The sequence below is a fragment of the Haliotis rufescens genome, unplaced genomic scaffold (genome assembly GCF_023055435.1).
Source record: "Haliotis rufescens isolate VD_foot unplaced genomic scaffold, xgHalRufe1.0.p SCAF_3, whole genome shotgun sequence".
Lineage (NCBI taxonomy): Eukaryota > Metazoa > Mollusca > Gastropoda > Lepetellida > Haliotidae > Haliotis > Haliotis rufescens.
Window position 1 is genome coordinate 18,101,930 of NW_025964001.1, and position 13,478 is coordinate 18,115,407.

General features: G+C 36.1%; 1 protein-coding gene across 21 annotated transcripts in view; it reads left to right on the forward strand.

Annotated features, from left to right (window-relative positions):
• LOC124137024 (ryanodine receptor-like) overlaps nt 1–13,478 on the forward strand; it is a 206,631-nt gene that overhangs the window by 146,574 nt on the left and 46,579 nt on the right. For 13 of the 21 annotated variants that reach the window (XM_048403848.1, XM_048403855.1, XM_048403847.1 and 10 more), the window contains 12 exons: nt 504–585; nt 944–979; nt 4,468–4,616; nt 5,216–5,351; nt 5,767–5,814; nt 6,446–6,561; nt 7,101–7,276; nt 7,858–8,016; nt 8,970–9,251; nt 10,038–10,055; nt 11,697–11,756; nt 13,117–13,260. In XM_048403848.1, the coding sequence (XP_048259805.1) occupies nt 504–585; nt 944–979; nt 4,468–4,616; nt 5,216–5,351; nt 5,767–5,814; nt 6,446–6,561; nt 7,101–7,276; nt 7,858–8,016; nt 8,970–9,251; nt 10,038–10,055; nt 11,697–11,756; nt 13,117–13,260 (1,406 nt within the window). Of the gene's footprint in view, nt 1–503; nt 586–943; nt 980–1,710; nt 1,738–4,467; nt 4,617–5,215; nt 5,352–5,766; nt 5,815–6,445; nt 6,562–7,100; nt 7,277–7,857; nt 8,017–8,969; nt 9,252–10,037; nt 10,056–11,696; nt 11,757–13,116; nt 13,261–13,478 lie in introns of all 21 variants that reach the window. The other 8 variants (XM_048403853.1, XM_048403863.1, XM_048403857.1 and 5 more) reach the window with 6 other exon arrangements.

Sequence of the window (13,478 nt, forward strand, 5' to 3'; positions counted from 1 at the left end):
TACCCCTGAGGCAGAATACATAGTATTTTATCAAGATCACATGGACCTCTTAGATCTTATCATTCTGACATGGAGGTATGATGAACACTATTGTATGTTACAAAATATTTATGATCTGACAGAAAATATTGCACTGATGATTATTTCATTTCCTTCTGCAAAGTGTTATTGTAGAAACATTCTGAGCTAATGACTTAAAACTGCATTTGATGATATTTGTTGGTGAGATATTTTCCGTGAAACTATATTTCATTATTACCATCATGATTTGTATGGGAACTATCTCTCCTTCTATTTCTGTATGGCATGGGAAACAGGTAATTCATCTTTTACCATAGGAATTGCAAGGTAACTTGTATCAACTGTTAAACAATTAGTTGTAAGGAAACTAGTATGAGGACAGTATACTGTGGGCTTTTTAAGCAAGGAATCCTGCAGTTTGTCTAAAAAACATACAATGTAATTTGCTTATGTCATAAATGATTTCAATGAATTGTTTTCAGTTGGAGACATTCAGCTAGCTTGCTACCGCATCCTGAACGCCCTCTACACGTTGGGAACGAGCAGCTCCGTGTTTGTGCAAAGGTAAGATACCATTCTTTGTTCTAGCTTTTGTAACAGTTCCACTTGGTAAAAGTTAGTCTTGAAACTTTATAAAAAATATTCAGCGTGTTGAATTTAAATCTTTTTCTATTTTCATATTACACTGATTCAATACCAGATACAATGAATGATTAATTACTTGATAAAAATGATTGTGTGTTTTATTTTTTAACCATGTCTGTGTTTTTTTTAGAGATATATATTGTTCAATATGATGGATAACCATGTTAATTTCACACTTTAAGCTTTAAGAATCATTTTCATCTGAATTTCCGCTTACCTGCGGCATCGTATATATATATTAATGAATTCATATCAGTATCAATTATCATTAATGCAGCAGACCTACCAAGTCTAGAAAAGCTGACAAACCTAGGTAGATGATACTTTCGGGTTCATATCTTCAGGGTTTGCATGAGGCTATGCCTCTTTTCATCTCTCACACTTTTTCATGGCCCCTTTTTAAATTTTTGCATAGTTTCAAGGAAAGTGGCATATTTTCCGACTATGGTATGCGTCTGCTCCCTTGGTTTGCCTTGTTATGGCTATGTGACATTTGACAAGTTTTTGGAATGATGTTTCTTTTCTCATTTTAATCTTTGAAAAGAATGAGACGATAATAGACATGTGTGTCTGTTACAACTGATATTTTATATATCACTCTGATTTGTTAATATTTTGGAGAATTCAATTGCTAAAATTGCTTGAGGTAGCCGGAATAGTATCTTTCCAAATTAAACTTTCTTGAATAGTCTTGTTTTAGTTCATGGAAATATATTGCTTCCATTATTTGCATGGAGATCAATATTTTATTATATTGTTCTGGATTTTATGAGAATAAGTATATTAAATGCAAACCTGTAATTTTGTTTGACATTTTTAACATGATTACAGAAAAAAAGTGTCAGGAAGAAGTTCAATATGTAACATTTGTAAGGAAAATATCATGTTGATATGGAAAGTTGTTTCGAAAATATTATGTTAAGTATCTGAATAGTTCTTAGGAAAGTATCATCATCATCTGACAAGCACCATCATCACCTTCCACGCCAGGCTTCTTGGGTGTATTCATATCTTTCTTTCTCTTTCTAACTCTCGTGGGAATAGGGAGACAATTACCACGGAGCTCGCCAGGTACTTCGTTCACACTTGGGCATGAATTGAGTATTTTTACTTTGAGACTAAACTCCGCTGCATTTGTTTATAACCCATTGGCATTGCTGAGTATTCAAATTCAATAATTTCTCTAGAAACCTTTGTGATGTTTCTTGTGTGCATTTCCTCTGATTCCAACCTGAAATGTGTTTTGTGTCATTTGATATACATGTATTTTGTTTTACATGTATTACATTTTTTATTCATCAATTACAAATTTTAAACACTTTTTGTCCAATACATGGCATGTATTTTCCTTTTATGATGATCTTTTTTAACAATTATGAAGTTTCTAAAACTATTGTTAAATTTATTTTTAAATTTAAATATTGAAAGGAAAAATTTAAAATCTGTTCAAAAAGAAACTAGGTGGAACATTTGAGCATGGGTTCACAGGGAGAGTCAAATGTAAAGGAATATCACGTAAGGTTTTATAAGAAATCCTACGATGCCTTGTCTGCCCATCCAGCATTGTGAAGTGATGGGTTGGTTCCCCCTTGAAGCAGTGAGTGTGTTAGATGGTTGTTCCACTGAATAGTGTTGCGGTGTATCAGTAAAACAACAGTGGCAAGGAGCAAAGTCTTCTGTAAAGATTTGTTGGAATCACAGAGGGTAATTGTGACACTTGCTTTGGATGCAGATATGAGAATGCATTCCTCCAGCGGGTTAAAATGTTTGACTGCAAATTATGAAAAAATATTTTGGGTTAAATTTTCAGACTGGAAAAGTTAAGGTAAATAAATACATGGTATTTAGCTTAAAACGATTGTTAAAAATAAACCCAAGAAAGAATATTTTTGTTTATTTTTGGAAAATAGGACATTTTCAAGTTGTAGATTGGCAAAGTTAAAGAAAATACATACTTGAATTTTAGCTTAAAATCATTGTGTATATATTTGTGTGTATTTTTTGAAAATTACATTATTTTCAGGATGAAAGGAAACATATTTTGAAACTTTTGGCTAAAAGAAAATGTTAGTTGAATTCCCTGGGGAGATTCCATCTGACGGTTATGTGACTCTAGCAGTCTGCCATTGTTGTTCTGCTGTCAAGTTGCTTGTAGAGTCCTGTTCCTCTTCTGTCTGTTCTTGCCTCTTGCAGTTTTTCACATCACAATTCTAATAGCTTCACAATTTCAGAGCTGCCACAGTCTACAGAATAACACTTTTGATTTTTTCATTGGAGATTATTTGATATTAATATCAATAATGAATGTGACTATAGATGAAGTGGACCATGCCTTTCTCTATGATTGTATCAAGTGCTAATTTGCAAGTAGGATTGGGGGGGGGGGGGGCACCACCTGTTTATCATTCCAAGATTTAACAACTGCACATGCATACTGGTACATACACATTAAGAGAGGTGGAGTATTTTCTGAAATTCTGTACAACATTGTCTTGATGTGAGATGTAGATTAAATTGATGTCGAGTGAGTGTGTATTTTTGTTCATCGTCCCCCATAGCCCTGTTTTTAATGTTAGATGCTAGTTCCTTATACAAACCACATGAGTGTCTGAAACTAGAGAACTGTTCACAAAGACCATCCTGCATTGTTCTTGAAGATACAGACCCATTAAGAGCCAATGTCCCTTATTTATGATAATTATTATCCTTAAGAAAATCAACCCCAAATCAAGTCTCCTTAATGATACTGTAAATATATAAATAATCAACACCAGAGAATAACCAGTCTCTATTTCGTGAAACATAAATCTGAAAATAGGTTGATGGAAACATAGATGTTAAAATTTGCTTCGTTACCTAACGAAATTTCACGGAATCACTTGCTATTTATTGTGAAATAAACTCAATAACCATGTGTTACCATTCCCCAAATATGTTGAAGTGTCTTTTGAATATTTTTCTTATTAAGTATTGTATAGGTTTCCCACATGGCGTCGTACCCCCATTGTCTATACTACTGGTTACAGCGTCTGTACAATGTGTATTTTGTAACAACTGTGTTGAGATACTTCGTTGTGTAGTGACGTGGTGGAGACAAATGTAGTGTAGATTCTTTCATTGTGTAGGATGTTATTCTGCCAGGAAGCTTTCTTAGCTTAGAATATTCTCAAGCTTCTGTTGAACTTTTGTTCATGAAGATTCTGGGTTTGAATAGGACTGCAGTAACCGCTGCTTGTTGTACGAGGGAACTAAAGAGGTCTGGTTGTCAGGCTCAGTGCCTTTGTCCATTGTGTGTCATTGTACCCTGACGTGGGACACTGCTCATACTATCAATCACTGGTTTATCTGGTCCATACACAACTTACTTTACTAATATAGCTGGAATATTGCTGAGTGTGTTTAACAATAAACAATCAGACAGAAATCCTTAAACAAAAATGTATTTTTCATTTCTTTTGCAAGAAGGAATGCTTTTCACTTACAAGCATGTGATGTTTTTGAACATGCTATGAGAAACAGATCTCCCGTTAGGAAGGTTAAGTAATCTGCAGATGATTTAGGCATTGATCTTATTAAACTTAAAAGCCTGTTACACTTTAGTTGTAAATTTTTTTTTATTCAAATGTTATATATAAGAAATTCTGATGGTGATGAAATTTTGCTGAAAGTATTGTAAAATCCAACTCACTCTGACATTCAAAGCTGTAACTCAAAGATTACTTTGTTGAATGGGACAATTTAGTGTAAAGAAGTACTATTGCCATTGAACTGACCTCTGTAGCTTGTGTTTGTTCCTGTCAGACATCGTCCAGCACTTGGAGAGTGTGTGGGGTCTCTAGCCAGCTGTTTCCCCGTCGCGTTCCTCGAGCCAGACAGAAACAAGTACAACCGCTACTCCATACTCTTTGGCTTGGAAGGGAAAATCTCCGAGCACTCTCTGGAAGCTCAGGGTTTGTGATTTGAATGATTTCCTTATGAAGCTGAGAAGGGTTATGCTATACTGTGAAAACATTATTTAATTATTTCCCTTACCAAATTGTAAAAATGAAATTTTTTGAAAATCATTATTAAGATAATTGCTTGACAATTTAGCTTGAATTTTTTGTTTGAATAGAATGACTATACATGTACAGTTGCTGTTTGCTAAAATCATGGCCCTGGTTGACTCTGACGTCTTTGGGATCATTCAAATTATTCCAGACAAGTGTTGATGGTATACCATAGTGTTGATGAGGACACCACAATTTACAAAATATTAAACAGTATCAAATAAAGTTTTTTTGAGGTTTCACTGTATATTATTTTGCCAGGCAACGGAACTCCAGCAGAACACCATGCATGAAGGCATTTATTCCTGCTCTGGGACATATTTCTGGGACATATCGTCAGACTATTGTTTAGGCAAATTATTTAATTGTTTTTCATGTTCTAATTTCATGAATTGTGTCCCGAAATTTCATTTGTTAAATCATGGAGCAGTTTTGGAGTTGAACAGGAGTCATATGCAGAACTTAATTCAATTATCATCAAGTGTATTCTCTTTGTACAGAGGTTATGGACCAACTGGCAGAGAACCTTCCAAATCTGAACAAGATTGTGGCAGAAATTGAGGAACTGGCACACTCTGGTGGCAAATATGCTGAGGCCCCACACGTTATAGAGGTCACACTCCCAATGTTGTGCAGGTAAGGGCAGCTGTATGATTGTATAGAAACAAGGTAGTGTCTGGTAACAATCTTTGTCTCTTCAATCACATATTCCTGGGTGAATCTTTGGCCCTGGTGGAGTTTACAAGATGAAGCCTCTGTGTTAGACAGTTGATGAAGCATGTCAGAGTCCTATCACTAAGCCTACAACGTTGTGTGTTCAAAGGTGACAAGTTGTACTCAGGTTCAAATAAGGGTAGGGTTCATTTCTGGAACATGGTTCATTAACCATTCACTATTTCTTTGTGAACCTTTAAATGCACATCAGGCAAGTATTGAACTGGTGACATTTGGAGTTGGTCTTTTTGCATTTTGTTTGACTGATTAACTTCTTGTTAGACTGTTTTTGTGCCTAAGTAAAGCAACATAATTTATGTGGACATCTTGTTTTCAGTTACCTGCCATTCTGGTTGAATCATGGGCCTGAAATGACATCGGATGGGTGAGTGTGCTACTCTTTGAGTTCATGGCCTGTTCATAAAAGATTAATATAATAATATATGCATTTATATAGTGCAACAATAAATAAAACATGCATATATATATATATAGTGCAACAATAAATAATGCATGCTTTTATATAGTGCAACAATTTGAAAAGTATATAATATGCTATGTGCGCTTCAGCAACTGTAAGAGTGTTGAAACAGAAATGTCTTAAGCTGAGATTTGAAAGAGGAAATAGTGGGAGCAGATTTCAGATTTTCCATCTGATTATTCTACAGCGTATGGGAATGTTCTCTTTCACAATTTTAACATGGCGAACAGTGAACACATGTTGTTGAGATCTGAGAGTTTGTTGAGGAAAGTATCACAGAAGTTGGCAGGTGGAAGGTTGTTATGACACTTGTAGGCATTGATGAGGATCGTATAGTTGATCCGTGCAGCAATTAGCATCCAGTGGAGCTCTGTGAGATGTTGGGAGACATGTTCAAACTTGCAGCTGTATATCAGATGTTCCATTTCTGATACTCAGATTGTGTGTTTACTTTTACATCTTGGGGACGTTTTAAAGAAAATGTTAGAAATGTGTAACTTTACATAATTTAGCATTTGTCAATGTCTGCTTTCAGAAACAGTGTGTCAGCAGTGACAGCCAAGCAGATGAATGCTGTCCTGGGGAATGTGCTGAAGCTCATCCTCAATAACATTGGGTCAGAAGATGCTCCTTGGATGAACAGGATTGCCAGTGAGTGACTGCTGCTGCATCATATATAAAACTAGGATGAGTAGATACTTTCGAGTGGTTCCAGCTGTGTCCTTCTATGTGTCATGATTGGAATCTTGTTGGTAGACAACATATATCAGGAAAGTGCAAATGCCTTCAGCTCATGACACAGCATGGCATTTGTCACAACATTTACGCTGACATTTCATGTGCTAACGGTGTGTCTGACATTTGTTTGAAAAAAGAAACAATTTGCCTGGGGAGAATCTGGGGAGAAAATTAAATCGTCAGACAAAAGTTCGCTTGATAATATAATTTGATTGAAAATAATGAGGGGATAGGTTAGCCTAGTGGTGAAAGCCTTGGCTTGTCACACCGAAGGCCTGGGTTGGATTCCACACGTGGGTTAATGTGTAGAGCCTGTATTTCGCCCATGACTATGAATGACTAACCAAGTCCTAGAGGATATGAATTAGTTTGTCCCTTGTATTCATTTTACCTCATGATGAACAGATGTTCCAAATGTAGACACGTATTGATGGTATCCATGTCGTTGACAGCTCGCACCCAGCCCATCATTGGCAACTCCACCCCGGACATGATCAAGGATCACTTCCTGCCCATCGCCAAGAAGCTGAAGGAAGCATCCGTCAATGTGGAGTACTATGAAAAGCGACTGATCATTGACAAGAGGTCAACATCTGACAGTTCCGACATGGAGGCAGTGGTGCAGGAGGTATGAGTTCCTTGATTTCTCTCTGATTTCTACTTATCCAAGATAGAGTATTGGTAGCTGTTATTAGATGTGGGATTGCTAGATATTTTCCTATAAGATATAGTGATGACAGCTGTCATTGATATAGGATTGCTGGCTATTCTGCTATGTGATATTGCTGTTCTGTTATAAGAAATGGGATTTCTTGCTGTTCTGTTATAAGAATTGAATTGCTAGCTATTCCGCTTTAGGAAATGGAATGTCTGGCTGTTCTGCTATAAGATATGAGATTGATTGCTGTTCTATAGTATAAAGTAATGCTAGCGAGCTGTCCATGATATGTGATTGTATTATTTTCTACAAATGATTTGCTTGATATTCTGCTACCAGATGTAATATTAAATAATTCTAGCAAAATGTAGAATATCTAAGAGTCCAAACTTATGAGTTGATATTTAGAAGTTTATATTATATTTATGACTTGGCTGAGGGCACAGTTAACATGTTAGGTGTCTGAAAAAAAGGGGGTACACACCTCCTTCACCCCCACTTGTCATCCGCCAGTAGAGTGCATTTACTTGAGTGTGTATGAACACTTCCAGAAATACAGTGTTTTGACCAGAGACATCTACGCGTTCTACCCACTACTGATCAAGTATGTAGATCTCCACCGCTCACACTGGCTGAAGTACCCTGCAGTGGAATGTGAGGAACTGTTCAGTGGCGTAGCAGAGATCTTCTCCATGTGGTCCAAGTCCCTGGTGAGTCTTCTCTCTCTAAAGTTACAGTGAGTGAGTTTGTTTACATCGCTTTGAACAGTATTACAGTTATATCACGGCGTGTCAGCTTGATGTGGGAGGAAAGACTGAAGTGATGTACGTCTCAGGTGTTTACCACTTCGATGAAACCCTGGAGCACGGCTATGGTGCTGATAAACCTTGAGGTGCGGTCAGGTAGCCTATTGGTTAAAGCGTTTGCTCGTCAAGCCGAAGACCCGGGTTTCGATTCCGGACATGGGTACAATGTGTGAAGCCCATTTTTGGTGTTCCCCACCATGATATTTCTGGAATATTGCTAAAAGCGGTGTAAAACCATACTCACTCTCTCTCTGTGTGATAAACCTTGAAACATGATCGAGGCGAACCGGGATTGAAACCCAATATCAAAAGGTTTCTCTAGAGAGCTAATTACAGTGCCTTAAACCTCTGGCCTACCTATGCCCCGCAGATGTCAGAACAAACCAACACTGCCTTTTGGTTCTTAGGTGTATGATGGATGTTGATAATAAAATATGGCTTTGGTTGGTAAACTCAAGAGCTATTGATCCTGGTGTCCAGTAGAAACATGGTAAACATGATTTGACTCCTACAGCGTACTTTCTTTCAGTTAGTTATAATGCCATGAATGGATCATAAAGCATAATTATGGATATTGTTTGGAAAAAATAATATAAATATTGGTCAGACATATAAAGTATCACTTTTAGTCGCCTTGCTTTCATTGGTGTAGTTTTGCTATACTTTGTTACCTTACATTTCTCATAGGTTCAGTGCGATTCTAATATGGCGACATTGGTCACTAATAAGATCATGGTATCTGAATCTGAATCTGGAAATGACTGACAAAATTTATTAATAAGGCTGGCAAGGATGATTATGGTACTAGGTCTCTACTAGGAATCCTGGAACTAACAGTTTGAATATATTGTTTCCAGATGTTCAAGCGAGAAGAGCAAAACTTTGTTGCCCACAATGAAATAGACAACATGGCACTTATCATGCCCAGCCAATCAAAAGGAATGGCTGTATCCAAAATTAATCCTCAAGATGGCACTGCAAAGAAAGCAATAACCACCAAAAGGAAGGAAAAGAAACGTCTTGAGCCACATAACAGTTTACACGTTGCTTGTCTCAAACGTTTGGTGCCAATTGGTTTGAGCTTCTTTTCGGGACGGGAGCAAGAACTGCTCCAACAGGCAAAGCAGAAGCTCATTCAAGTAAGTTCATACACTTATTGAATTTTATTTATAAAGAATAATTATTTTTATATGAGCCAAAACAATTTTATTTCTTGTTTTACTTTAAAGGCCAATATATTAAGACAGAGATTCAAAAATAGTATAGAAAAGTAAATTTATATTTGATAACCAAATATACTCACCGCCAAAAGAAACACGAATAACATACGTTTGTTAATTTATGAAGAATTACTCATATTCAAGGGATATTAGATTGGTTCGATGCACAAACAATCATACTGTTATGTGTGAGCCGGCGCTCATGAACGAATCACATGTGACGTCATAGATCCATGACACAATATGCACCATTTGTCTCGTGCAGGATTAGCATGTAGAGTTTGGAAATCATGTGCAGCATATCGTGAAACGAATATAGACACTCTGTGGTAACACTTGACTGATTGTTAGATTTGTCATTAAGTGGTACACATTGGAAGCATCTCTTCTTCATGTACATACTTCTCTATGTGTTTCTATGGTTCTTTTGGCATGAGTATATATCAGGATATTATAAAAAAAATAGTTTGTTATATTTTCAAATGGAAAGAATTTTAAGATAATAGTTCAAGAAGGAATACAGGTACTTCTGTATTTTGTTCATTTTAAAATTTGACTGATATAGTTAATCAATTAAGAGGGTGTTTATATGTGAAACAAGAAAAGATTGTTTTGGCCCTCTTAAAAAATTTATCAATCTCAATAAAATAAAAAAAATAATTTTAGCTATTGTGTCATTAAATGTAACATATTATCAACTTTAAGATAACCATCTCCGAAAAGGTATGTCAGCTTGTTGCAAGTGACAGTGAGGAATAGTTAACTTTAGAATAGAATCTTGTCAAGTTGAAGAAAATGACTTGTTAACCTAGAGCCCTGTTACCTTAGTCGATGTGCTAGACTCTGTTCTTTGTAGTGTTCCTACACTGTCCACTTCCGTGTTCACTTAATGTTTTGTCCAACCCACCCTTACTTTCACTTCATCTTTGCCGTGCTGACCCACTCCTGTGCGTCAACGTTTTTCTCATTGTGCTGTGCAATGGTTTGGGCATGTATCTTTTGATCTCTTTCTTGAACTTTCTCCGATGAAATTTTGATTTTAGAAAGTTAGTTTCATTTCTGATTATTTTAGTCTAAGAATGTATGTAATTAGTTATTGTAAGTCTGTGTTTAAGTGTGGTTGATGTCTTTGTCGATTTCATTTTTTCTGTCTCACCAGTAATTCAATGTAAAAGGAAATCAACCAATTATTTTCATGTAGAAAGTCGTTATTTGTATGGTCTGCATACAAATGTAATGATGGAATTTTGTTTTAATAATAAATGTTAGGATTGTGTTTATGATGTTAAGGTGATGGTTTCACAATAAATTAACTATGGTGATGGCTAGATTATAAATAAACTATATTTCCTGAAGGACCTTAAACACTTTAATTTCATATAAACCCCACCCACCCCAATCTGCCCAAACCTATCCCAAATTCAATCCTTCCCTGCTGCTGAAAGTTTAACATTTGAAATTTCCATAACTTGATGCAGAATTGTCTTTACAATCTTAGGTCCTGCAGTGCCCACTTCTTCAGATACAACCACATCCATGTATTGTTATTTACTATTATTTAATTGTGTAAGACAATTGATTATGAAGTAATTTACATTATTTGTATTCCCAAATGATTAGGAGACATAAAGATTGTGAATGAGATGATTACATTATTAATTATTAAGTTAAAGAGATTTTGAGGGTTGTATCAGAAGCAAGTACATCCAAGAGTTTTAAATTCAGAAACCAATACATTAACAAAATGGTATATAGATTTAGCAAAAACAGAACTGAGCATGCATTTTTATTCAGTAACAGTTCATTCAAACTGTTTATCTCAATCCAATTATACAGTTTATCACAATGAAACACAGGCGTTGGTGTAGCCTAGTGGTTAAAGCGTTCACACATCACGCCGAAGACCCGGGCTCAATTCCCAGCATGGGTACAATGTGTGAAGCCCATTTCTGGTGTCCCCCACCTTGATATTGCTGGAATATTGCTAAAACACTACTCACTCACTCACAATAAAACACATTGTTGTAAATGACCCAAAATCAAAATGCCCCAGAATCAAGTACATCCATGAAGTACCTGATGTTCAGAAACCAATACATCCATTTATACTTGTACCAGAATCGAATACATCTTTTTATTACTGAAACTCAAAACTAAATATGGTGTTGGGCATTTTTTGAATACATCCTGCACTGATTGAATGGCCAGTGTTCACTATGCTAGTCAATGTGCCTACTTCACTGTCCCCAGTTTCCACCCCTTTCCGTGCAAGCACTTTTCTGTTCTTCTGTCAACCCGCATGGCGTGCTCTGAGCATGGTAGACTAACTGCCTGTGGCGGGTTTCTCACTATTTCTTGTTTTAGAAGGACCCCGATGGAGATATCGAAGAATTCCTTCTTCAAAGCTTAGAAACAGTTGAAGGGGTAAGTAACAAATGAGAAACTTGGGCATCTCTTTCTGTGAAAAAAATAAAACTTTAAGTGTGGGGTTGCAAAAACAACAAATTAACAATGCAGAAGATATTTTTTTTTTGCAGATGTATTGAAAAAAGTGGTCCGACATTTTAGTTAAAAGTTTGGAATCAAACTATTGAAATCTGCAATTTATGAATAGCAGACAAAGTGGTTGATATTGAAAGTTCTAAAGTTTTGCTGATGCATGGAAAATATTGGACAGATGTTTTAATGTTGATAGTTTGGAATCAAAGAATCTGATGAAATATCATGTAACTGGATGATCTAAACAAATAAAAGACATTGGGGTCAGTCATGTACTAAAACAATCCTGGTACAATGCAATTATCTGTTATCTGTTATGTTTGCAGAGGGGAATATCTGAGTAACTCTCCTTTCCCTGAAAATAATGGAGCCGAGGCCCGTTATTTTTAAGGAATCGAGAGTTACGAGGATATTCCCCTACTTACAACACATCCATACTTTTACACTTTGACAAAGCATTCTCTTGTGCAAGATACTTGAAAATAAACCAGAACTCTTTGATGACTATATTTATACTGTGTGAGTCGCCCATGCGTGATGCACGTGAAATATGTTATCTGCAGTTGTTGCACGTGCACCAAGCTCCATTGTGGGTTGATATTTACAATGCATGGTCCACGGCTCTTCATAATTTTGTAGGGCCCTAAACTGGTATTGTATCAATCGCTTGCACATTGTAAATACAGGGTGCCTGGGATTTTAGCAAATGTAGAGCCCTGAACAAGGATACATATGTTTACCTGAATATTTTTCTCGTGAAAGATTTACCTAATTGCTTTATGTATGAACATATATCGGTACCATGCTGTAACACAAAATGGCATTCATATGCAAATATTTGAAAAGATTTAATAGTTAATTTCACACCATACTGTCATGTGTCGCCATAGCTGAGGTGTCGACAATTAGACATCCTCAATTCAAATGATGCAGTTCGAACCCCGCTGACCACATATATTTTCTGACAAAATTGGAAATCTTCCACTTGTCTTTATATATATATCTATATATATAGATATATACAGATATAGATATAGATATATATATAGATATATATATAGACAAGACAATAGTTCTGCCTATACTGAGTGTAAATTACCTGAAATGTTAGTTGAAGATAATGTATTACTGACAAACAACTGCCAGTTTCTGAAAAATAACCGAACATTTAAACAATAGAATGACGTCACAGATGTGTTTTAACATTGGAGTATGTATGCACCTGTACAAGAATGTATTGTGTGTTAACGAGAAGAGTAATGAGACTATGCTAAACATTGTGTAGGTGATTGATGAAGCTTCAAGGTGGCAGAAGGTACTTTATAAGAAGATTGGCGACACAAGCACAACAGGCCAGAGCAAGTCAAGCCGGGACAAGATTATTGGGCGAATCATATCCATGGCAAAGGTTATGCATGGTCTTTACCTGGTAAGTCTGTTTTTGAATAGTTTAGATGAAGGAAATATGTTTATGAATAGGTGTCTATTTAAGATTTGACACAGGTGTGTGAAATGTTAGTATTGTGTATAATACCGTGTGTCGGTGTTAACTGTGTTTATAATGAGTCATACAGTGAGATCAAGATTTGATGGCATGTATCCTCAGTTCTGCCTTTTGAGTTCATAGTAAGCCATTGATCTCAGGTG